At 37.7% G+C, this 26,694-nt stretch overlaps 2 protein-coding genes across 3 annotated transcripts; both read left to right on the plus strand.

The window, feature by feature from the left end:
• Positions 1-1,350: 1,350 nt before the first annotated feature.
• On the plus strand, positions 1,351-24,026 carry LOC140164986 (death-associated protein kinase 1-like). 2 transcript variants are annotated; one of them, XM_072188392.1, is made up of 15 exons: positions 1,351-1,467; positions 2,083-2,184; positions 3,178-3,279; positions 3,625-3,723; positions 4,427-4,525; positions 4,726-4,800; positions 5,127-5,255; positions 5,948-6,178; positions 6,652-6,763; positions 6,861-7,015; positions 7,973-8,149; positions 8,463-9,638; positions 9,777-9,810; positions 10,336-10,686; positions 23,895-24,026. In XM_072188392.1, the coding sequence occupies exons 2-15, from the start codon at positions 2,131-2,133 to the stop codon at positions 23,927-23,929; spliced, it is 2,829 nt and encodes a 942-aa protein (XP_072044493.1). In that variant the 5' UTR covers positions 1,351-1,467; positions 2,083-2,130; the 3' UTR covers positions 23,930-24,026. The 2 variants fall into 2 exon arrangements, with proteins under 2 accessions (XP_072044493.1, XP_072044494.1); XM_072188393.1 differs by lacking the exons at positions 1,351-1,467; positions 2,083-2,184; positions 3,178-3,279; positions 3,625-3,723 and having other exon boundaries at positions 4,468-4,529; positions 23,895-24,024.
• A 565-nt stretch (positions 24,027-24,591) lies between these two features.
• On the plus strand, positions 24,592-26,164 carry LOC140164987 (lengsin-like). The gene has a single exon (XM_072188394.1). It carries the CDS (start codon positions 24,594-24,596, stop codon positions 25,371-25,373), a length of 780 nt encoding a protein of 259 aa, XP_072044495.1. The 5' UTR covers positions 24,592-24,593; the 3' UTR covers positions 25,374-26,164.
• The last annotated feature ends 530 nt before the right edge of the window (positions 26,165-26,694 follow it).

A 26,694-nucleotide genomic window follows, 5' to 3' on the forward strand; every position in this document is an offset into this window, starting at 1 on the left:
TCATGCGGCCAGAGAAAACAATGATGCAGCTTTGAAAACATTAACCGAGAAGGCACGCGAGACGTATTCCGATGAAGAGCAAAGAGAGGAGCTATTGCAGTTTGTAAACGCAGCAGCGGACGTAAGTTTATCGTGCCATACTCTTTCTTGAGGATGCTACTCCAAAGTCCAGATACAGTACTAATTTTTATGAGATTAAAACAATACTGAGTAACATTTCACAGTGGCGTACCGTGGCCGCCCCAACCCCGGGGGCTGAAGAAAATTCAATTTTGCCGCCTCTTCCTCAACAGCCCGAAAAGGTTGACCCAATTTTTTTCTCGGTCGTTTGAAAAGTGAAGAGCAAAAAAAAAAAAGGGTTTCAGGCGCTAGCGCCCTAAAAGCAGCACATTTTGATGTATAGTACCATTTTTCAAATTTTTCCACCCTTTTTTTTTCCTAATTCTTTTTGCCGCCCCTTCGTTTTTGCCGCCCTGTTTTTGCTGCCCTTCTTCTTCCGCCGCCCTTCATTTTGGCCGCCCCTGCTTTTACCCCGGGGCTGGCGCCCCAAAGCCCCCCCCAAATACTCGCATGTTTCATCTTTCCCTAGGGAAGTCCTTTTCAGAGGACTGAGCTTTCGGAACTCTAGCGAGTGCCATCTTCAGAGCGAAATACTGTTTTTCCAACTAAAACTATAAGATTGGGCTATGTTTCATTTGTCAGAACCAGACAAAATTAGTGCTGAAATTTTCTGGCCCACATTTTAATTTTTAGCATGATTTCCAGATTTTGAATATTTTTTGTATAATTGTTATTTCTATTTTCACAGGACGGAAACACAGCACTTCATTATGCGATGAAGAAAGCGAAATATGAGGTGTACAATCCCCTCATAGAATGCGGGGCTGATCCGTCGATTAAAAATCAAGTAAGGAAAAAAACGATTCACTGTTTTAACAATGTTACATATCTCAGTAAATAGATGCACTTTGTAGGATTGTAGATTAAATAATTAAACATTTTGCTAGGCAAATCCAATAAAAAGTAACTCACTACTTTAGCTTTCGCCATCTGTGCTGATGGCTTGATCACAAGTGTCTTTGGTCCACTGCTTTTCCCGCGAAACGGCTTGTTGACATTTCCCGGAAGTGATGTTGTTTTTGTTTTTAATGTTACGTATCGTTGAAAATTACCAAATCATTATGAACCATGTTAACCTGAAACATTTTTTTCGTATCACTTACACAAAAAAATTATCGTTTATCATGTGCTGTTTCTTATTGAAGTTTTCTGAAGGTTATGAATCACTAAATTAACACGAAACTCATGTTTATTGTTTCTTTTGTTTATCATTTGAAAATAGACTGGTATGTCACCGTTCCTCATAGCCGTTCAAAATGCAAAAAGTGCTGATCTCAACATCGTCTTTAACTTGCTGCTGGGTTTCTCGTATATGCTATTACAAACCTCAATACTGACACGGATTCGGTATGTCTGAGTGGTTTTTTTCCTGTTTTTTCTTCCTTTTCCCCCATTTTTAAATGTTAATTTACATTGTTTTCGCCCGTCAAAATATGTCTTTTAGGCTTATAGGTCCTAGTCCTACCAAAAGAACCAAATTACTTTAGGTACCGTATACATTAACAAACGCCTGGTCATTTACATAATTATTACATCAGAAACTTTTTAGGTTGGAAGAATTTTGGTTTGAGCAAGTTAAGGGCCGATTCACATTCCATGCATATTCGACGTTGAATATTCGATGTCGAATACTTTCTATGACGTCTAAATGCATTCCACGTTGAAAGGAGTATGAACTGGCCCTGATGGAAATAAAAAACGAGTCACTTTTAGCACAGCATATTATGCATCGATGATCATAAAACACAATTACAATCAGATGTATTTTTTGTGTGATTTTTTGTGTGATAATTAAGTGTCTGTTTTATGATATACGGTATTGTTGTCCAAGTTTCATAAGCTAATTCATCGTTATATTCAACTTCATATCGTCTTTTAAATGCAATAAAATCCTAAGTGCATCGTGCATATAAAATGTATGGCACTTACGACTTTCTTGCATTCAATTTCATACCTCATCAGGAAGGGAATACAGCGTTACACATCGCGGCAAGAAAGGATAAAAAGGACATGTGCGAATCCCTAGTGAATAGGTATGAAGTAGATGTCGCCGCCAAAAATAAGGTAAGATGAAATGATTACGAATAATCATTTTCAAATAAAAATGTGCCCAGATCGCGTTTTATACTACGAAATTTGTACAAGCGATGGCAGTTTTTGCCTTTATTACACGAAGCAGTAATACCTATGATGATTGATGACACACTAGTTTAGATTTTTGACAATGCATGTGAGCTCATGTGTCCCGGGTTCGATCCTAGGCGGAGGAAAAATGGGAATTAATAATTCCCATTATCTACACAACTACATTTGAATTATGGGGCAGATGAAGCGGTAGACTGGCCCCCAGTCTCGGTTCGGTTCCATCTCTGGATAATGTAACAATAAATAATTACGTAATGCCTTATGAAAAAAATGCCAACTCCCCCCCCCCCCTTATTTTCTTCAATGCCAAAAACCCATTCCTCTTCATCCACAAATCGACGCGACGCCACTAATTATACCCACCACAGTCAACCATGCATCAATATAGAAATATACTCGTATTATAAGTGAACGCGAAAGTCCATTGTATTGGGTTGATTTTTAATGCTATGTAATCTACATTACCAGTCGTTCTCCACGGACCCGAGGGAGGGTCTAATGAAGCGGATGACAAAGAACTCACAACAAGTTCCGTTCAGGGTCATATCTGTCTGTTTGTACACCCTACCATAGCATACGGTACATGAAAGAATAGTGTTTGCACATTGATTGATTTAGACAGGGTAAGGCAATAGAAACAAATTAGTTCGATCTTTCGATCGACCATCGATGCTTGGTCGACCATTTTTATTTATAAAATCAGCTAATTGACTATGTTAATTGTAATAACATATGAATCTTTGCATGTACTGATATTGACAAATATAAATTTAGCATTTATTATGAACAAGCATCGAAGCAGCATCGTCGGTCAATCCAAAATTGAACAAATTTATTTCTGGTTCCTAAATGCGATATAAATGCGATGTTAGGAGCAACCAATAATCACGTTTCTCCTTAACTATTTTACAGAATGACTATGTTCCTCTTCACTTTGCCGCAACATTAAAACGTCCAGGCATTTGTCAGTTCTTACTTGACAAAGATAAAGACTTAGTCAATGCCAGAGGAAAGGTTGGTGTATTTGTTTGTTTGTCTTAACTTAATCTTGAAATAATCAACAAATACATTTTTTAAATCCATGCATCATTAAAAGCTCGAGGAAGCTCGATCGTGAGAAACGGGTTCAATGGTTTTGCATTCGAAGGAGCACGTGCAAACTTGTGCAACGTGCTTATACTATGTAAACCATGTGCTATATAGAGTAACGTATTTAAGCAAGCTCGTTACAAGCTTGTTGCAATTTAAAGGTTCCTCGTTTTTGATCTGATAAAATGATAATCTTTTAAAAAAAAAAAAAAAATTGATTACTACTACTAATAATAATACAAAGTAAAAAGCTTTTGTTGATTCAATTAGGACGGGGTTACCCCTCTACATCTGTCTGCACAACGTGGTAGTGACAAAGTTTGCAAACTTCTCTTGGATCGTGGATCAGAAATCAATACTGAAGATCAGGTTAGTCTTTCTCTCGGATCGTGGTTCAGATACTGCAGGCATGAGAATTTTCAGTTTTAAAACTGATTTCATTTTTTATGTCAAAATTTCAGCAACTTTATTTAATTTCGGCCTGTTTTTGGTATTTTTTGCCCAATTTCACGCGCATTTTCAGGTTTTTTTTTAGGAAAGTGCAGTCTCACGCCTGATACTGAAGATCATGTTAGTCTTCATAATAAATTTAATGGGTATAAACCGAAGAGATATCAAAACCAGATGCTCGCATATTATACTCTATGATCCGCTGGTGGTGCATAGCGACATGGGACATAAAAGAAAAACTAAATGATTTTGCGAATACACCGATAGTTTTCTTTATTTTATCCCCAGAATTTTATCCAGCTCTGGAAAGGATTTGTGCTCATAATTTGTGTCATGGTTCTCCATCTTGCACCATTAATTTATTTAGCAAACTCGTTCTATTTGCACTATTAACATGATCAATTTATTTGATGTATAAAGTTTATATATGACAAATATTTAAAAAGAGAGAAAACAAAACAAGAAGAGAAGAAAGAACACAATCATAAACATTCACGGAAATTATGAGAAATAGGTAGAAGAAAACTAGTACAAGTGGTGAAGAAACGGGATGGAAAGGGAGTAAAACGAAAGACAAATAGGAGGAAGAATTTTTTCTTTTCTTTTCTTTTCTTTTTTTCAGGCAGGAGACACTCCCTTGCATTACGCAGCACGTCGAGGAGATGATAAGATATGTGCTGCCTTGGTCAAATGTGGAGGGGACGCTCTTGCCGCCAACAAAGTAAGTCAATGTTGGAAGAAACTTATTAAATGGACACTGAAATCCATCTTGTTTTCATTAACTAACTAGCTTCCCTTCATGACAATTTGATCCAATAATAGTTCTGTATATCAAACGAAGTATCTTTTTGGAGTGTTTGTCGCAAATACTTGAATTTGCATATTATTAATTTATATTATTGTAATTGATAATCTTTTCAGAATGGCGATATACCAGAGGATATATGGCCTGAGGAAAACCGGTCCGCTGCTAAAACACTCAAACGAGAAAGAAGGGTGAATAACCTTAAAGATTTTGAAGGAATCAAAAAGGAAACACTATTGTTCGTTAAATCTTAATACTGATTCGGGTATAGACAAGACAAAAATAATTAATTTTATTCTATCAAGCTACCTTTTTAATCTTCACTTATTCCTTTTTCTCTATTTCATTCTGATATCTTCCCCATTTCTTTATTTCCCGTGATCTCATCATTAATCCTATATTTGGGATTGGTTTGATATTTTCTGAAATGTAGAATTTGTTGGATATGATCCGGAGATTATAATCTTTATAATACAGTGTTTTTCTACCTTAAACAATATTTAATATTTTGTTTTAGAATCAAGCAAATCAAGAGCTTATGAAGACCGGCGAAAGACCGATAGATATTGTAAAGCTCTTTTTAGTCGGGCATCCCGAAGCTGGAAAGACGACGCTGAAGAATTCCATGGACCAGGAGAAATATGTGGTATGGGTTAAAACACTAATGTGTAATTTGCATAAAGAATAGATTTTATTTGTTTCCCACAAAATGTTAGTTTTCACTGATCACATTGTCCCCTTTTAATTTCGAGCCAAACAAATGATGTAAAACGAAGAAAATTGCTCTTTCATTCAAGCGCCTATAATTATCGTCAATGCGTGTATTGCAGCTGGGACGTATAAATGAGACGTACTATAAATAGCGATATGCTTACAATTTATACGTCATCGTCACTGACTCAATGATACACATGCACGAGACGTGTCAGCCATCACTCGATCGGTGAACTTGGAATAAAACCTGAGATCCCCGGAGTTCATTAATGTTATTGTAATTAAAGCACTTATGGCTTAGTCTTTCACAATGGTATTCTTGGACACCATTGGAATCATGCATAAAGTTGAAATTCGAGACAAATTTAGGGCGTCACTGGGGAGCAAATCACACATTTATATCATGGCTTTAATTTCACGATTATAGCGTGACATTCAGAGTCTTGCACCGGATGTATGTAATTGACCTTAAAGTCTTCATTATGCATATTATTATTATTATTAAATAAGGTTAAATACGTTCATATTACACACATAAAACTAAATATATCTCGACTTGAGGTTTTGTATTAATGTTTTGCTTCCCTTTAACATTGATGTCCACACTCAAACTTTGCATTATAGGTCGACAAAAGCTTTTACACTCCAACCCCTGGAATCGCTGTTGAACGAAAGCTAGTAGGCCCGACTGGACAGTTAGTTTCGGTGTGGGATTGTGCCGGGCAAATGGAGTACCGTGTTACGCATGGAATGTTTTTAGGAGCACAAAACGCCATTTTTCTTGTGGTGTATGATCTCTCGAAAGAAGCGTGTGATCCAGAGCAGAAGCGAGCCAAACTGCGTCAGAGCGAAGAGGTTACTTTATCTTCATTTTTTAGTCATGTTAATAGAGTTTTTGTTTTTGTTTGTTTTAAAAAGATTATATCACTTTTGATTATATTATAATACGAAATGTTGCAAATATGTTGTTTTTTGGCCAATAAAGGCAAACTTATACAACATCGCTCGCTTGTTCAGTTTAATTTGTTCTTTTTAAAGAACAAATTAACAAGTTCCTTTATATGCTGTCAAATCAAATGTGAATAACATTTATAAAGGGACATTTCGTAATTTTGCCGGCTCTTTGCCAGACGACGGAATCTGCAAGACAGGTTAAATATGCACACAAACATTAAGTTATAGGTTTCTGATTAGGGGATGAGGATGTGGATCACGAAATGTGCCCATTCAATAGCATTGAATCTATAATAATTATAATACAAACCGTATAAATTAATGTGTAGTTGTACAATTCTTATTTTCCAACTTTGTATTTTAAATTCAAACAGATTTTCTACTGGCTTGCCTTTGTCAAGGCTGTCAACAAATATCTCAATGGGAAGAAACCTCAAGTGGCCATAGTAGCAACACACTGTGATGTCATCCCTGTAAAACATAAAGGTACCTTAAATAAATGATGGCTTTGATAGTTTATACACCAATACATTATATACATAATTGCCTAGATGCTAGCATAATAATCATTTATTTTCAACAGATCATTACAGGGACATCGCGACAAAGAATGTTAATGAAGCACGAGAAAAATTCTCAAGGTTCTTGGATATTTCTGACAAAGAGTTCATTCTAGGAGAGTCATCTGACATGTCCGATTTCCATACCAAGTTGGAAGGGATAGCTGACTCGTTAAGGGTAAGTTAGAGAGCGAACACTTATTTTTTAAGAATTTTCTATTTCTGTCTTCATTTTTAGTTAAACTATTGGAGACAGTGTAATCGACGGCCCCTTTATTCTACGTTCCTTCTAGTTTCTTTTAATGCTTCTGTACCATATAAAACAATACAGCACAGAGCATTAATAAACACACACTACGGAGCGATTGCAAGACCATTGCATCCCGCGTGATTCGATTGCGCGCTCCTCCGAAACTATAATAGAGAGCTTGCGATTTCCAAACGTACGTATGCTACATCCATGCATGTATTCAAAATCCCGTCATATGAGAGTGATTTTGAATAGATGCACGGGCGTATATATGATACCTATGTTTGGAAATCGCAAGCTCTCTCAAATTTATACACGATCTCGTACGTTGGCCGAGCAAAGGTCGTACACGCGTGGCTTACTATCCCCTGTCTCGTGGTTGGCAGCCGGGGGATCGGTAGTCCAAAACCGGGGCCGATCGGAGAAAACAATTTTTCTCAACATCGTCTTTCTTCCTTCCCTAGCCCTCCATCTTTCCCTACATCTTTCTTCCCTTCCCCAAAAAAGCAAAAGGCCTTAACTTACCCTAACGCTACTAGACCATACAAAATAATACAGCACGAAGCGACTGCAAGCCCATGCATGATCCAATTGCGGAATTCTCCGTAACTACATTATACACACGAACTCGTTGGCCGGGCAACAGTCACACGTGTGGCTTGATATCCCCGGTCTGGTGGTCGGCAACTGAGGAGTCGGTGGTTCAAAATCGAGGCGGAGAAAACGTCGTTTCTCTTCGTCTTCTTTCTTCCCTACCTTATTTTGGTAAGACAACCGAAATGATGATGATGACGATGATGATGACGATGATAAAAATGATGTTCCGGTAACAATATAATGTTGTTCTTGGTTCTTATTTTTGTTTTGATGTAAAATGATCAATAGAGGACAAGAAAAATCAAAGGACTGTGCTACAAGATTGAGCAAAACAAAGACACATGGGTGACTGCAGGACCACCTATAATATCATTCTCTGAATACAGCGACAAAGTTAAACAACTTGATGATGTATCAGAAAGACTGATTAGAGCAACAACGATCGACCTACACGACATGGGTGTGGTAAGTTGGCATAACATATATCTTGTATTCGCCGTAGAAGTGATGGTGCAATGCATAAGTACCGCATGAACGTTGTAGTGCAGGGCGATATATTCAAAAACGTTTTCTGGTCACCTGGTAATGTGCAATGTTCTATTTTCTATTCTTCTGTGTACTTTGAAGGCTTGTATTTTATTTCAAATGCATTATATTTATTATGTATAGTGGTGATAATATCGAAATAGGCCTATGAAATGAAATGAAATGAAATGAAATGAAATGAAATGAAATGAAATGAAATACCCCGCCAAGCATTTATGTATTTATTTGATAGATTTACAGAGCACATATACGGAAGGAAGGTGCAGGAGATGACTTCATAGTACTTGATCCCAACTGGCTCTTCTCAACCATAGTTGGTCGTTTGTTTGCCGGTACCAACATGCCTAGCTCTCGACCAAAGCTTAAAGCAAAGCTGTTTTACACGTCGTGTGAAATCTGTGAGGTTCTTGAGGTGGCGGACATTGACGTGAAGTTACTGATGTCATTCATGATGCACCTGGAATTAGCTGTACCATTTGGTGCAGACAGATATCTTGTACCTGCGAAGCTGCCATCTGAAATGGAACCACACATCTGGAGTCAGAATCCAGACCCTCCTTGCAACGAAATATACGGTCGACGTATACAATGCAGCGAAGATGTTATCGATATATTCACACCAACGACCTTTCCTTGTCTCCAGACGAGATTCTTGAAGAAGTACGAGCACACTATTGCTGTTCAGAATCGGCTGAAGTTTACTGCTAGTGGTATGTCCGTTTTAGTGCAAATGACTAGAGATAAGCGAGGCATTGACGTTATTGTGCGTGGACGTGGAGAAGACGAGAGAGCTCTATGCTTTGAGAAGTTACGAGAGGCACTGGGGATTATTTCGACGGAGTTAGAAGAACATTCTCCTGGCACATCCACACTGATGTCGTATCTCAGTTCCAGTTTTCTTAAGCAGGTCTCTCCGCTTTCACCAGATTACATTCGAATAAGAACCTTCACTGCGCAGGAACTTGTGGAAGCAGAGACACACCACGCCGGGAAGGTGTACCACGATCAAACGGTACTTGACAGATACGACCAAGTAGAAGACATCATCTGTCTCGGGTACGACCCAATCTTCATAAGACATCTAGGACTTGAGTGTCATGCCAAATGGATACCAACCTCTACCTTGGAGGCAATGGATGACTATCTTGCATCTGATGACGCTGAATCTGACGGAACCTGCTACAGGTTTCTGGCATCTGCTTTTGGGATTCTGCGCCTAGAAAACATTGAGAAGGAATGCGCCCGTACTCGAAGTAGAATCACTCCGGTTGTCATCGCTGCGTGGCTAAATGGAGACAAAGGAAGAAATCTTGGTAACCTAAGAGCTACTATAGCACACCCGGGACTGGTGGGAAACAAGAAAGCAGTTGAGGTATTTGACGAGATGCTTGACGATCATGACATACAGGTAAGGCATTAATATTGTTTTGTAGATGTGAGTAGTTTTGTTTATCGTTTGATTTTCTGTTTCTGCTTTCTGGCTAAAATGTATAGAAAAATTACAAACTTACCCAATTAAATGGTACATCTTTGCTTCATTTTACAGAGACCATACGATAGACAGGGAGGTCTGCCATCAGGTAAATATTCTACCCCGGGATATCTGCATCCCTTTTGTCCTATTCATCTTACCATTTATTTCACAGTCATTTGTTAGGGTTATATCAGGGGTTACAAACTTTTTTTCCCGTGATCAACACATAGGGCACAGCCAATTAAACCACTTCAAATGAATGCAACACCTGATTGGCCAAAGGTAACCACCTTCAATTCGACTTAAAGCACAATATCACGAATATTGACGTTTTCTGAACCCTTGAATAGGATATGCAAGACGAACCTTAAGGTAAATCAAAGGAAACCACCTGTTTGAGATTAAACCAAAAGTGACTTAAGATGGAGTCGTAGAGTTACGGGAAAAAAGTGCAGTGTCTTATAGTGTGCTCCGCACAGACACCACCTAGACGTTGATCCACAAGCCTCAGCACACTTTACAGTTAACACAAGTACCGTAATGATGACATTAACAATGAGCAATTGTTGGTAGTGTAATTTCTTTGATACATAAGATTATTATTAATAATTTACTTAAATTTCTCTTATAGATATTAAGACGCCCTCACCGGAAGTTCTTGCAAGCAGAGCAGTACTTCGACATGCTTGGTGTAGTATACGAGAAGGAACAACAAATGTAAAGCTTCTTTCTTTGGTGCAAGAAGTGTTAACACTAGCGGAGAAGGAAGAGATGCAATTTTGGATGACTAATCAAGGCCCTACGAAAGCAGCTAATCGACTAGCACCGATGTTATTGTCAAAGCCGGAGTGCGCATGGTTTCCGCGTCTACTGCAAGCTTTCGAGCAATCCAACGAGCAGAGATTAGGGAATATTGGAAGCGAGATGAAAACGAAATACGACAACGACTACAGAACATTACAAAAGCAATGTGAAGATATGGGTCTGTAGGCATTGTTTAAGGATAATTACATAAGCACATTAATTAGGCACCAGAACCAAATCTTTGGATCGAAAGTCGATGCTGCTTCGGGACTTGTTATTTATGAATAATTTTAATAACCAATTAATCAGAATTAATGGTTATTTAATTTGTAGCTATTTGTATTGGTCAATATCATTAGATACATAAATTTATATATGATCACAATAATTAACAATAATCAAATGATCGATTTCATAAATAATAAGGATCGACCAAGCATCGATGGTCGATCGAAAGATCGAACTAATTTGGTTCTATTGCCTAATTCGGACTGATCTTACATGTCCGACTAAATGCCGACGGTTTGCATAGATCCATGAGACAGGCGCCATGTTTTCGGTTGTACGCACCGATTTTCATCTGTTCGGGCATTGGTTCTCGACTGCGCTTCCGATCAATTTCTACAGGACTTTAATTTCCTTTTCTGCCAGGTGGTGGATGACGTGCATTCCCTAAATTCAGTAAATTTTCATCGTCAACCGTGTAATTGAATGGGATTATTTTGAAATTTTAAAACGCTTCAAATATCACAAACAAATAGGCCTATGTTGATAAATAATATAAATACAAGCTAAAACCGTTGGGGTTCGATAATGAACCCCACAAAACTAACCGAGTATATGGAAAATGCCATACGGCCGGGCGGTTTCACGAGTTGCCGGCTCGATCATGTCATCCGCCGCCTGTTTTCTGCAGCGAAAGATGCTGCGAAAAATCATGAAAGAAAGACAAGTGGACAATTTTGCCGCTCGCCATCAGTTAGTCCCAACGGAAAAAACGACCGAGTGAAAAACTCTAATGAGTTGTGACATCATCACCCAATTTACATCTCGCCGTGATTTAATAGTGTATTTACTTCTGTGCCATCAGATCTAGAATAAACCAAATGGGTGGTTCTAATATTTTTGCTACGTTGCGTCCGAAAGCATCGGACTTCGTCAAGCATCTGATCGAAGATGTTGTGATGACGTCAGATGTTGTGACGTCAGACGGCGAGGAATGTCTCGTAACGCCGGCCCAAAAGTTATTTGACACTTTGTATCGCAAACAAAGCGCACGCCTATGTCTTTGATATATTTTCTATAATGTCATACAAACCCAAAAATAAGCGAACCTTAGAGACTTTGGCAGGAGTTGGATAGTCATTTCCAATTTTCAGTTTGTCAGGATCTGTCGCGATTCAGTCTGCACTCACTACATGACCCAAGTTTTTCAGTTTTGTTTGACCAAATGTACATATCTTTGGCTTTAATTTTAAGCCAGCTTGACGAAATCGGTCAAAAACTTGCCTAAAATGACTTAAAGCTCGGTAAATGAGCTGCTGAAAATGATGACGTAATCTAAATCTAAAACGACCTTCCAATTGAGACCTCTCGAACCCTCTCGCATCGCCCTTTGAAAACTCGCGGGCGCATTATGCAAGCCAAATGGCATTCTTTGGAACTCGAAAATCTTGTGTCACAGAGTAGCTTTGCACTTTCTTCTAAGACACTATTCGGTATGTCCGGAGGCAAGTTCCAGAGTGCAGAAATCTCGTTACAACAAATGGTAACAGAATCTGTGTTTTGGGTATTATCATTCATATCAATGTTTTCTGTCATGCCGATAGACAGCATCATGAATTTAATATCTATGTTTCCACGACGATGGAGCAGAGATGGAGTTGGACGCCCCTGGACCATTCTTACAATTTTTTTTTTAAATTCATAGTGGTAAGTAATTTTATACGGAAGCGTTACTGTGAATTTAATTTAGTGGTGTCAACAACTTTTAAATTAGGCATGTGGTAGGCCAAATAATGCAATAATGTGTTGATTTGTATGTAGCTATATTTAAATTTGCGTTATGAAATTCCATTGATATTCAAAGCTTTTGTAATGCTATGGGCGTAGTTATGATATACAGGTTCCCGCTATTTTGTGGCGAACAAGGAAACATCAATGGAATTACTGCTCAAAAGTTTTCAAAAGTACTCAAAATTGCGCCACCCTGCGGAACTGCGTAGGTTGTACTAAAGTTGCCAAATATCACTCAATGTGGCCATGTGGTCAGGGAATGTGCGGCAGCTTTGTGCAATATAAAATGTTGTGAAATGTCAGACGTTTTTGGACAATTTGGTCAACTTTGGGCATTTGCCCCTGTGACATGTGGCCTCTTAATTTGTGCAATCACCCTGTACTTTTCATTAACGACTTCATTTCTGTTTTATGTCGGCTGTTATACACCGAGTGTATTTTGTTGTATATCCTTTAAATGATACACAACAAAAATACACTGGGTGTATAACAGGCCTGTTATACACCCAGTGTATTTTTGTTTTGTATCCTTTAAGGGATCTGTTACCCACCTTTGTACAGTATTTTTGTGGGCCCTGAGAGCACATCAGACACACCAAATTGCATTCTAAATACGAGGCATGTCCTTCTGATATCAGGTAGTTTTGATTTTGTGAAATTCGCGATATAATACACATTTTATGACAAATTATTAAAAAATTACATTTTGACATTTAACAGTCCTCGAAGTAAACTTAAATCTAATAATATGTACTTGTGTATGTAGCTGGAAGAAAAAGCTGACCATCATTTGAAAAAGTTGAAGAAGATACACATTTTTCCCCAAAAGATTTGTTTTGATTGAAAAAAAAAATGAATTGAAAAGATATAAATCAATAGAATTTGGTGTGACTCTGATGTACTCTCAGGTCCCACAAAAACTATTGTGCAAACTTGAGCCCTTAAACTTGGGTAAGAATGTGTTTTTGGCCTTGGTCTTTCTAGTTCCTGAGAGTTAGTTAAACATACAACTCTTTTTTGCAATAAAACAGAACAAATCGTGTGAACCGCGTAAATCATTCAAAAATCACTGAAATCAGTTCTTCTTGCTCAATTACTATAGTATCAGATATTGCGCGTTTCCCTACTATACATTATAAACATCTAAAAAAAAAGTAACTAACCCCCTTAAATATCGGCCATTATTCAAAAACGGGAGATTGTATTACAAATCTGCAAAATGCGTTGGAAGTAGAATTTATTTTTGCGCATTTTGACACCTCATTTGTAGCACTTGTCTAAATATTGACATCATAGCAATCAATGTAACCCAAGATTTGATAGTTGTAGTAAATTCTATAGAGTGTATGCAATAAACCAACCGGAACGGTATAAAAATTGAAATGGCTGCCATTAAATGAGTGACGTCGTATTTAATTGTTGTTCTGTTATAGTTTATATTTGAATGAAATAAAGATGAATGAATGAATGAATACCCTCTATTGTTTGTATTCAGTGTAAATCTGCGAAATGCTACCTGAGTGTTTTTGTATTGTTGTAAGTGCATGACAACTTTCAAATCTGGACCACGCTACATTAAAGTGACCGGTGTCGTATTGTTTTCTGGGCTGTCGTATCAAATGGAACCGGTCTCGTTGACATGTACATCAGAATATGAAATATTTATTTATCTTTTAATCTGTTTCAAGTGGAAAAAGAAAATCATTAACAGTAAGACAATTTTGTATAATAATGATGTATATTCATGTACGTAGCGGTAAACGTAAAATCCATATCAAAACGATGCACTTGTCGGCTGCTACATGTGTCTCATTTCACATAATAGCTAGGAACAAATATCAGACTTATCTCAAGCAGAAATCACTTCAAATCATCCAAAAAAGTCACATGGTTTACTTAGTAATGTTCTAATTCCCAAACCATGTGACTTGGGGATGATTTGAAGTGACCTCCACTTGAGATGAGTCTGGTATTTGTTCCTAGCTATTATGTGAAATGAGACATATGTAGCAGCCGACAAGTGCATCGTTTTGATATGGATGTACACATTAATAGAAAGCAAATGTATGCTTCTACGCTACTCAAATTTGGTACACTAACCGGAGCGCTTTCACCGGGTCATCCGGCGTATTCAGCGGATGTTATTGAGCTTTATTGCTATGAAGATTGTTGTTGCTAGTGATGTAGTACTAGAACACCTCTGATGACGTCACAGATATTGATGACGTCAAACTTGAAGCGTAGAAGTATAAATTTGCTTTCAATTTTGTATTGTTGTGTAATCGATGCATTCTTTTGATTTCATGAAGGAATTAGGGGTTCATTTATATATTTTCATGACTAAACAGTTGTTTATGCCCGAGGGGCCGCTTGCCCGTTCATACATACCAGAACATCTTGTGATTCTTATTTCATTAAAATAATATCAAAAAATTACAAGTGACATCATTAAATAAAAATTCCTTTAAAAGGAATAGGGTGGGCAAATGAAAAATTGTCAAGAGAAATGAAAGAATGAGTAAGTCAAGTTCACAATTAAAAATAGGAAAATATGACACAACATCGATTTCCAATAGGGGAATAACACAAAACGTATAAACAAAGTTAAAAGAGTTTTTAACTTTATACGTTTATACGCTTGTTATTCCCCCATTGGAGGTTGTGTCATATTTTCCCTGATTTTAATCTGATCTATTGCTTATCCTTTGTTCTATGCTGGTCAGTTGGAACAGATTTTCCCTGTTTTTATATTAACCCTTCACATCATAACACAAGACGTTTTATGTTAACATTTTATATAAAACATGGTTATAAAACTTTTGTAGATAATCGTTATTTAAAACATTTTCGTAATCATACCTAGAGTTTTTTTTCTTTATCATCAGATAGAAAGACTTCTGCTCATCTTCTCTGGTGAGACAACAGGGCTGGGGTATCTTTCCATATCAAAGTTTAAAAATCTGTCATATCAATTTCCTCAATTTGTTGTATTGCAACTTATGAGTGGAAATGTGTGATTTTACAATATTTCGATCTTATTTTTTAACTTTGTAACTTTATTATGATTAACATAACTGTATTTCAAAGCGTCAAACTATATCATTATTTTGTCCCAACAAAAATAATCCAGGGAATAAAATATTCATTCATATGTTTATTTATTTTATTCAACCTGGGCCATTTCTACTGGTGCACATGCATTCTAATAATTTGTCTATAATACCTTATACAGGCATCAAAGATTTGAAAAGTAAATAGCCTATGTACACACTGAACACAATGCACATACAAGCTGTATTTAAGTACATGCCGAAGCTGTCAGTATAAAATGATATATATGACCTTCACGATGCTATTAATTTAGCCCAAAGATTAGGAAAACTAGCAAAACTGGTAAACTGGTACTGTTCAAATAAAAACATCTGCAAATCTTGCTGCAATTTCCAAATAGTATTTCTATTACTTAAATAATTATTTTTGTTATTTCTTTTAATACAAACACATTACTGCCTATGACGACTTTATCGTATTACTTACATATCAAAATCAAGTAATAATTACAAAACTCGCCGTAAACTATCACCTCTGTGGGTGTTTGGGATATAACCGGCACGAATATTTTCTCAACACTGCGGCATGTGAAAAAGTAGGTCAATAGTCAGAGAATACAGGGTGGGTGCGGCACGCCGCACCCACCCAAAAACACGATTTCCTGCATTTTCCCTACCCGACGATCTCACATCCGGGACACCGGGCCTAAACGCTGTTTACGCCCGGCTCTCGACTAATCACGGGCGCTGTTATATCGCGTGTATGTATGAACTCTTGATCAATTTGATGCTTTCACTGATTTACATGTATAGCCTCCCTAGTAAAAGTGGCACAATGGTGATTTTATACTTTCGTTGTTAACTAAATATATCTCGAGATTAAAACAAGCAAATTGAACAGAACGAACGATATTTGAAACCTAAAAAAACTGCGCCCTTGACGTCGATGTAAGCATGTTACAACAGTATTGCCACAGACTTCGCTTTTCACTTGCACAATTATATTTGAGACAGGCTGTATTCCATACCTTACACGCATTTCCTTCGTATTATTGACAGCAAGTCCTAATTTCGACATTACTATTGCAAAAGTCACTCCCATATTAACTTAGTAGATTTTCTTTGAAAAACATATCACTGGTGCCTGATGGGAAACACCCGTCCGCCATTTCATAAACCGTTTTCGTTTTCGCCCTGGCGCGCTATATTCACATTGAACAGACAAAGTTCGCAAAACAAACGGCGTCATTATTCGCCAACTTGATCATGGGGTCGAATGTGAACTATTCATTACGGATCGATAACTGGCCTTACTTTCTACAGTTTGTTCGGCTTATATAAGGCGGAAATGATTAAGCTTTTGTTACTGCGCACGTCAATAAAGTCCCAACTCAAGCTCTCGTGATTTCACATAAGCGTGCGCCAGTCATGCATTACGCAACACACAACTAGCGTAAGCCTTGCGCCCAATTACGTGCATGCCATTCTATATCAATACACGGAGGTATAAGTCTTATTTTTTCCGCCTTATATATACCGAACAAACTTTAGCTAGCAAACCAACGGGATTTTTCATAGGTTTGCGTTGCTTATCAATAGAACAACCGGGGATTTAGTGTCACCCACTTGGATTGGAACATTACCGTAAGTATTTTGCGTCTTATGAGGTTGTAGTAGGTATAAGTGCCTATTTTGGAAATGGTACGGATCACCAGTTTCACTTTGACCTGGCTGAACTTGAAACAACAAAATCTTTTGTACAGTGTGTGATATTCTTTGGAGCGGAAAATCCAATCAATCACAAAATTTTTGCTATATATACGTATTCCGTATGTATGACATTGGCGGCCATACATGTACGAGAAAAAAAGGAACAAGTTATTTTGTGTCGTAAAGCAGGTGAGGTTTTCATTAATTTACCTTTGATCTCCAATATGAGTAATATTTCAGCCATTGCATGAGGCCAATAATGAATTATTGTATTGTTTAGAAACAGTTATTCATTACACTGCACTATATACATCGTGATCATGGTAGTCAGATGTATCGGTATCGCCCATCGATACACCTTAATTTGCATAGCTATTTTCTGTGGCAGGAGGGCCTGTGAAAGGCACTTGGATTCTTCGGATTCCTCAACAAAATCATAAAGCTGCTAGAAGCACTCTACCTGAAATCAGAAAGCGCTGTAAGAGTTAATGGACAGTTAACGGAATGGTTCACTACTGCAGTTGGAGTGCGACAAGGGTGTGTGATCTCACCTCAGCTATTTAATATCCTTCTTGCGCTGGTCATGTTATATGCACTTCACGACACAAATATAGGAGTAAACATTCAGGGCAGCTTACCAATAACCTACGCTTCGCGGATGACATCGCACTTGTAGCTGTAGTGAAAAAGACCTACAAACTCTGGTAAACCTTGTGTATAAGAGTAGTACAACACTGGGACTGAAAATCAACATAGGAAAAACTGAAGTACAGGCAATCACCAAAAATAACACAATAATAAATATAAATATCAATGGAACACCACTAGCACAAGTTGAGGAGTTTACATACCTAGGAGGGAAGATCTGTCAATTTGGATCCTGCACCGAGGACGTAAAACTACGCATTGGGAAAGCCATAGGGACTGTTCAAAAACTCCATAAGATATGGAGTGCCAAAGACATCCAGAGAAGCACAAAGATCGAGCTCTATAAGGTACTTACGCTCTCGATACTATTATATGGAGCAGAAACTTGGACACTAAAGAAGGAAGATGAAAACAGACTTTCAACATTTGAAATGATGTGCCTTCGCAAAATAATGGGAGTGTCACGTCTCGACAGGATTCGAAACACCGCCATTCGCAAAACCCTCGACATGGAATTTACCATCCTGGACAGAATCTCAACAAAAAGACTCCGGTACTTCGGCCATATACAGAGAATGCCACCATCACGTTTTCCTAAACTAGCATTTGAGGCACATATCCATGGCAAACGCCCAAGAGGGAGACCCCAAAAGATGGAGTGACTGCCTGAAAGCCGACTGTAATAAAGTAAACATCAGCTCTTTGGTCAGCGCTAGCAGGCTAGCTCAAGACAGAAGGAAGTGGCAGGACATCATGAAGCAGATGGCACCACTCAACCCCAAGTTGGTGTGAACGCCATAGATACGAGATAGATACGATTTTCTTATGCGCGAGAGGAGCGAGAGCTAAATTGGGCCAAAAATAGGGTTAATTCAGGTCAAAAACAGACCAAATGCTAAATTGCAAATGTTTGTTAAGTTTATCTCTGCATCAACTTCCCCCGTCCCAGTATGTATGCACAATTTAATAGACCTATGCCACTAGCTGCCACTGGCGCTGATGAATGGGTGTGGTGCGAAGGGGGTGGGGGGGGGGGGGGGTGACAGATCACACATAATTATTGCCAATCTTGCATAATCATTGCATGCACTCATCATTGTTATCCATAACATCCTTGGGCCCAGTATAGTATTCAATAATTGGACACTACTATACCGGGCCCAATGATGTACTCCAATTGGCCCAATTTATATCAATACCTGACGGGCAGAACTTTAGTCACCAGCTTCTTCTGTTAAGCGCTCCACAGACTCCGAGTATTGTACGTACAATATTGTATGTAACATATATACGTTATTTAATCCATTGCCATTCTATTTCCAGTAATGTTTAAGTTCTAACGAATGTTTGATGACGAAAAATCGATAATATGTTACATACAATATCTAACATCAATTAGACATGTTCTCCGAAACAGTGGTTGCAGCATGGCTGTTTTTTAAAAATTTAAAAATTTAAAGAATTTAAAAATTCTCATGTTTTATATTTATAGTGCTGTGTTTGGAAATATTGTTAAATTCTTATGTATTCTACTATAGTGCTTTGTTTTGGTGCTGTGTTTGGAAATACAGCATGGATTTTTTAATTCTTATGTCTTCTGTTATATAGTGCTGTGTTTGAAAATACATCACTTTTTTCATTTCCTATGCAGTGTATCATTATTTGTGATGTGTGGTGTTGGGCTCGGGTAGCAACGTTTGCACAGTATTTTTGTTGGACATGAAAGCACATCAGACATATCGAATTGTATTCTGAACACGAGGAATGTCCTGATGATATCAAATAATTTAGATTTTTTTTTTTAATTGGCAACATAATACAAATTTTATGGCATATTATTTAAAATTTATATTTTTTCTATTTCTCATATTTAACAGTGTCTTGAAGTCAAATTTATTTATAAATCTAAATGTACTTAAAGTTGGGAAGGAAAAGCCGACGCTTTTGAAAATTTTTGACATTTCGTATTAAAGATACACATTTTTTCCCAAAAGACCTACATTTTTAGGTGTTACTGGGAAAAATCTATGTCTTCAATACGAAAGGTCAAAATTTTCAATCGTCGGCTTTTCCTCTCAGCTACATACACTTTAAGTAAGTATCATTAGATTTATAAATTTTACTTCGATGACTGTTAAATGTCAAAAATATTAATTTTTAATGATTTGTCATAAAATTTTGATTATGGAAGGAAGGTTTTATTTCAAACTTTAATGGTGACCCGCGGGTCAAATTGCTAGAATTGTACATTAAACACACCTAAACAGACACAATGCAATTTGCAGGCAGCAGCTTAATCAGCGCCAATATTGCAACATTGAAACAAACAACTATACAAACATCCAACCCCATCCCCCAGTAGGCAATGAGGATAAAGTGCCATGCCCAAGGACACAACACGTTGTCACGAGCGGGGCTCGAACTCGCTACCTATGGATTATGAGTCGGGCGCCTTATCCACTCGGCCACACGTGCTCCCAATTATATCGCCAATTTCACAAATTCAAATTATTTGATACCAAAAGGACATTCTTCATATTCAGAATCTAATTCGAGATGTCTGATGTGTTCTCATGTCCCACAAAAATACTGTGCAAACGTTGCTATCCGAGCCCTTAATGTTACAACTACTAATATATTACTTCAATATACCTTCTCATATCTCTCATCTTCTACCTGAAGAATAGAAATTTGTGGTCGATGGTCTTCATATTCGCTGTCGTAGTGCACGTTATAATATGACCGTTGCCAGGTCAACTGGATCACGCTTTCTTTGTTACGAACCACTGATCGAAATGATCACAACACAAAGACTATGGCATATCAAAATTCGGAACAGGTGTATGAGCCCATGCTTGGAGCAGTAACCAATGGTTACTAACGTGCACTACGACAGCGAATTAAAGGGTATCCGTGTTATTGTGTCTGGGTATGGGTGCGTGTGATTCTCTACCAGTTTGACGTGTTAAACCTTTACTGTTAACACCGCCTCACTTGTTAAAGCCATAATATAACATTTACTGAGGAGGACGCCCGCAATATTTTTTAAAATTCTGTTTTTTACAGTTACAGTATTATATTAATGTACTTCGTTAAACTAACATACGCTGCAAAAATCAAGACTCTAGGTGCTGTAGTTCTGTCACAATCCGAGATTTTCAATAAAACCCAGGAACCGTCGTTTTATTATTACGATGGAAATATTAGTCGAAACGCGTACACGATGTGCAAAACACAGTACGTACATGGCGTACTGTGCATAACACAGACGTACATGGCGTACGAACAGTGGTGACATATTAAAAGAACCGACACGACTGAGTGACTCGCATTGGCGACATATGCGCTGGTGTTAAATAGCGATTTCTTTGTATTGCCTCGCACACCGTCATCATCCCTATATCTTCGTGTCAAAAATTGCCGTGATAGTACGATGAATCCTCACGTTTTTCAACAGCTACGCATGGTGATTTTATTCGAGATAGGCCGAGCGACTCAGGCTAGCATACAATTTGAGATTTTGAAAGCCTGCCACACTGTTTCTATTCTATGTTTTACGATTTTCGCATGATCAGTATATGGCTGGCCGTAACCGCCACAACGTGGAGCTGCTACGCGTAGCTTACTTTTCGCTTCGCGGAGCTAAATTGACCAATCATGTTAGATCTTTTCATTACGCGGAGCCAGTGGATGCATCCTCGTTCCAGAGAGAGAAAACTCTTGCCAAAATTAATGTTTACTATGGGGATTTTAAATGAATCGATTGTAAATAAACCACGACCAGTTGTACAGGATCAATACCATTGTTTGATTAGTGTATAGTCAATGTTACCTTGCATGCATGTGTCATGTGTGTGGCGTTTTGTTTGTTTGTTTGTTTGTTTGTCTACTGTGTCAGGCCAGGATCACTGACACCCACGGTACTGATACTGTCATACTACCACGGTGATCATATTGTTGAATGTTGTTGACTTTAAAATAATCATGATGCAGTCATGTCTACAGTAGAATTCACCACGACCTTTGAAGGACTTAAACCCCATTAAAAGCTATTAAACCAAGATAACACTCAATGAAAACAGCTCAACTATGTTACATCAGATCTTCTCTGGTTAAATACACACTGCACTTGTGTCTATTTTACCTGTGCAATGAGCAATGAGTTGGTATTATAGTTTCAGTTGGGTGAACGATTATAAAGCGAACGCAAGGTAACAATACTGTGGGCTTTTGTTTACGAAATGAGACAATAGTCTGCTTATTGTTAAAGCGTTCTTGAAAATGAGAACTTAACACGGTTTAGAAATAATTTCTTCATATTTTTTGGTGTTATCTGTCGTTTACATATCCTTCCTAAAACACAAAAGTACCAATATTTCCAAACACCTAAATTAGCTAAAAATTTAGGACATGTTACAAACTATATTTTCTAGAATTTCAGAGAATACTTTAAATATTGGCCGGTTATTTTTTACACAGTGACGTCAACTAGGCAATGGCCTATACTTCTAACATACACTATTTGTAGAGGTCACGCGTCAATGCTGAGCGCACTGAGTATTGTGTATAGGAAAACGGACAGTAACTACAGTATGTATGGCCTACTACTAGTATATAAAGTAAATCCGAACTGGTTTGCAGTTTGCTGAAGGTCGAATTCCGCAGGCCACACAGCGCAAGTTATACAAATTAGCTCCCGGCGATACACTGCAGATCGCAGAACTGTGTGCATGGTTTACCACCACTCTGCCTAGCTATATAGTTATGTACAATACTGTATGAGTTTCTTATGAGTGCATGTCCATCTTAATAATAAGTCGGTTCGTACTTTTCATAAACTACTTTTTGAATCATAACTTTCGTGACCGAGGATATCTTGCAACTACGTGACGCTCGTCTGGCAAATTCTTAATGAATAAATTCGCTTCACGTAATGAGTAAGTCGTACTTGATTGGTTAGTTTTACCTCCGAGTAATGAAAAGCTCTAACATGATCATGATTGGTCAATTTGGCTCCACGGAGCAAAAAGTCAGCTACGCGTAGCAGCTCCACGTTGTGGCGGTTGCGGCCTACCATATTAGTATCCCATATGATATTTCTATTGCAAGAAAATTTTATTTGTTGTCAGGTATCACAGGTTTTATCTTAAATACACTAACTGGAAATTAAATACACTAATTAGTGAAAAATTTGAAATCCTGGGTAAAAATTGTGATCATATTCAACTCTTTGAGAAATAATTATATAAAGGAATGCATGTAAAATCAAGATGCAATACAATGTACATTATTGACACACTATCACTTTCTTTATCTACGTCAATAATAGAATATCGATTTCAATCGAATTGAATACATTGCTCAGTTTTGAGTTTGTAGTTGACTACTAAGCGACCTAAGCGATCGATTGCTAGCCAATCAGATAGAACTCCTTTTCTTGCGTTCGGTGAAATACCACTCGCCCGTCGCTCACCAACGGAGTATTAAATTTATATTTATCGTATAGGACATCGACACTGTGCCTCGTCTGGTTGGGCCCAAATTAAAAGAGGACAGTGAAAACAAACATTTTATATCACAAAAAATACACTTATATTTCTTATGGAAATGTTATGATATGGCTTTAAATATTTGTTCGTTCTCTTCCTGCCTCCACCATGTTTCATTTTAGTATATTCCTCTTCACGTTATCCATATCCAACTTTTTTTATAAATTTATTATTAATTCATTCATATTTTATTTCCAGAAAAATCAAAAACACTACAAAAAAAGACATCATAAAATATACAAACACGAAACATAATGAAGAAAAGGCTGGAAGACCAAAAAAGCCTGAAAGTTAGCCATTTTGTAAAATCAAAGGAACTTAACAAAATAAAGATTACTAAGATTCATTAATTTTCTGTTATTTCTAAAAATTAATAGATTGGTGTTTTTGTTTTGTTCATTTATGATAAATAGGAAAGATAACAAGATGGACCTGGAGAAAGTGCTGATATCAATCAAGACAAATAACATTGACTATGTTCGGTTTGAAATCGCTGACCAATATGGTGTTGCTCGTTGCAAAACTATTCCATCTAAACACTTTAAAGAAAAATCCAAACAAGGCCACAATTTTCCATGTGATGCATTTGTAGCTTTGGACCCGGAGGGTGGAATCATCCAAGGAACAGGGTATGCAGAAGAGATCAATTTCGCCGATGCGGTCTGCTTCCCAGATTTGGATACTTTTGCTGTGCTTCCATGGTGCAAGAACACCGCTCGCGTACTTCTTGATGCATGCATTGTTGGAGAACCAGTCACTGGATTCCCTAGGGAGGTTGCAAAGGCACAGGTCCAAAGATTGTCAGAGTTGGGATATTCTCTTCTTTTAGCTCATGAGCATGAATTCTCTTTAATGGACAAAGATACTCATAAGCCTGCATTTGAGACATTTCAATGGAACGCTACATCGCGATCTAGTTTCAATTTGGATTTCACACAACAAGTTGGCCATGATCTTCCTATAGCTGGAGTTGATATTGAGACTCTCGAAACTGAGATTGTTCCGGGAATGATGGAAATAAGTAAAAGAGTCCAAGAGCAGAAATATTTGGTGTCAAACCACATTTGTATAGATTTATTTGCATAGCAAAATTAAACACGAATTTTCGGTCAATGATGGAAATAACATACAAACCAGCTTTCGGCATTCGAGCTGCAGATAACGCACACACCTACAAGACAGCTATCAAAGAAATTGCGTATCAGCACAATTATAAAGCACAATTTATGACCAAACCAACGCCTGATTCGTTGTACGGCAAAGGAGACCGGTGTAATGGAGCACATTTGAATCATTCACTTTGGGATGCAGATGGTAAGACTGCCATGTTCTATGATGCGTCCTCTTCCACAGGTCTCTCCAATGTAGCTCAGCACTGGATGGCAGGTATTCTTGAGCATGCTCCTGCAATAACCCTTCTTCATTCTCCAACGATTAACTGCCTTGGCCGTCACCGAATGGGGTCAATGGCACCGAAAAACGCGACTTGGGGGTTTGACAACCGAACCTGTCTACTACGAGTGAAGTTGGCTGACCAAACTAGCACCTATATCGAGAATCGGCTTGGATCCAGTGCTGGAAGTCCGTATCTTAGTCTTGCTGGATTGATAATTGCAGGAATTGATGGCATTCAGCGGCAACTTCCACTTCCTAAGCCAATCACTGGGTCTGCCTATGAAGAAACGAATCTACCTCCAGGAACCAGTCGACTACCAAACACGATGAAAGACGCAATCCAGGCATTCCTAGAGGATAAGGTGGTCACCGAAGCACTTGGAAGTGATTTTGTGAAAGCTTTTATCGCTGCTAAGATGCATGAGATGCAATGTGAAGAGAATGCTAAAGCAAAAGGATATGAACACTGGGAAACTAACTATTATGCATTTCTGTAGACAATAATATCAGCTACAATGTCACCCTTTTATCTTTAAAAGAGTTTTAATCCATGTTTTTTAAAAATAAATTTGATCGTCTCGTCACTTCTATACAGGTGTATAGTTTCAGAAAACTCCAGACGAGCTCCTAATAAGTCCTGTTTGTGTAACTTAAAAGATTATAGTTGTAGAAGTCAGGAATTCGTCTGTAAGGCTCACCCAGAACCTATTTTGCAACTCGAATTAGAGAACGTAGGATATTTGATGTACTAGTAACATATCTACGTTATCTAATCCATTCGTATTCTATTTATAGACGAATAACGAATATTTGATGACGTAAAATCGATAATATGTTACGTAGAATATCTGGAAGAATTATATTATCGATTTTACGTCATCAAACATTCGTTACAACTTAAACATTTATACTGGGAATAGAATGGGAATCGATTAAAACTGTTATTAGTGAAAATGTTGAGCTCTAAGTGCAACACTATGCATGAAATGTGCGAGAGCCAGAAGGCCCTAAATACAAAAACGCTTGTATCATAATGGGCTGTTCCAGAAAATAAGTGCACACCCCCTATAGAGGAGTAACTTTTCAATCAATGAAAAGTCTGGATTTCCAATTCTACTTTCTGAAAAAGACTGGAATTCCAGTTGCTAACGTCACTTGTGTAACTTAAAATGTCCAAAATGAGCTCTCAAATTGAGGATTTTTTATTTTGAACTATTTTTGTGCTGGATTTTTCCACCTTTGGACACTTTAAAAAGCCTATATTGCCAACGAATCACGACTGGACAAAAAGTCCTCTATAGGGGGTGTGGAGCTATTTTCTGGAATAACCCAATATAGCGTTTTTGTACCCATAGGGCCTTTTGGCTCTGACCCCTCGATTATGCAGCAATAAACTTAATTAAGGTTACGGTTAACTATATAATAAAAGTTGCATGTGCAAATAATATTTGATGATTTAGTCATGCTTAATCATTACATGTATATGGTCAATTCCAGCGAAAGCGGGACAAAATTCTCTCTATGTTAACTTTCCACTTTAAAATGTCATTAATAAAGGAAATCACGTTATTGATGGAGCATATCATGTCACGTCCAATGTGCTCTCTTTGTGAAAATATAGGCCTTTACTCGCAAGTCATACCAGGGGACAAGTTATGGAGGCTTAAATGAATTGGCGTTACCCACGAATTCAAAGATAAAGCACCATATATGTCATATAATGTCCTTCAATCAAAATGAAATTATTACCGTTAGAAAGACGTTTGCATGATCTCTCATCATATGTAAAACGATTGAATTCCACCAAAGTTTGTGGAC

The sequence above is a fragment of the Amphiura filiformis genome, chromosome 11 (assembly GCF_039555335.1).
Source record: "Amphiura filiformis chromosome 11, Afil_fr2py, whole genome shotgun sequence".
NCBI classification, from domain to species: domain Eukaryota; kingdom Metazoa; phylum Echinodermata; class Ophiuroidea; order Amphilepidida; family Amphiuridae; genus Amphiura; species Amphiura filiformis.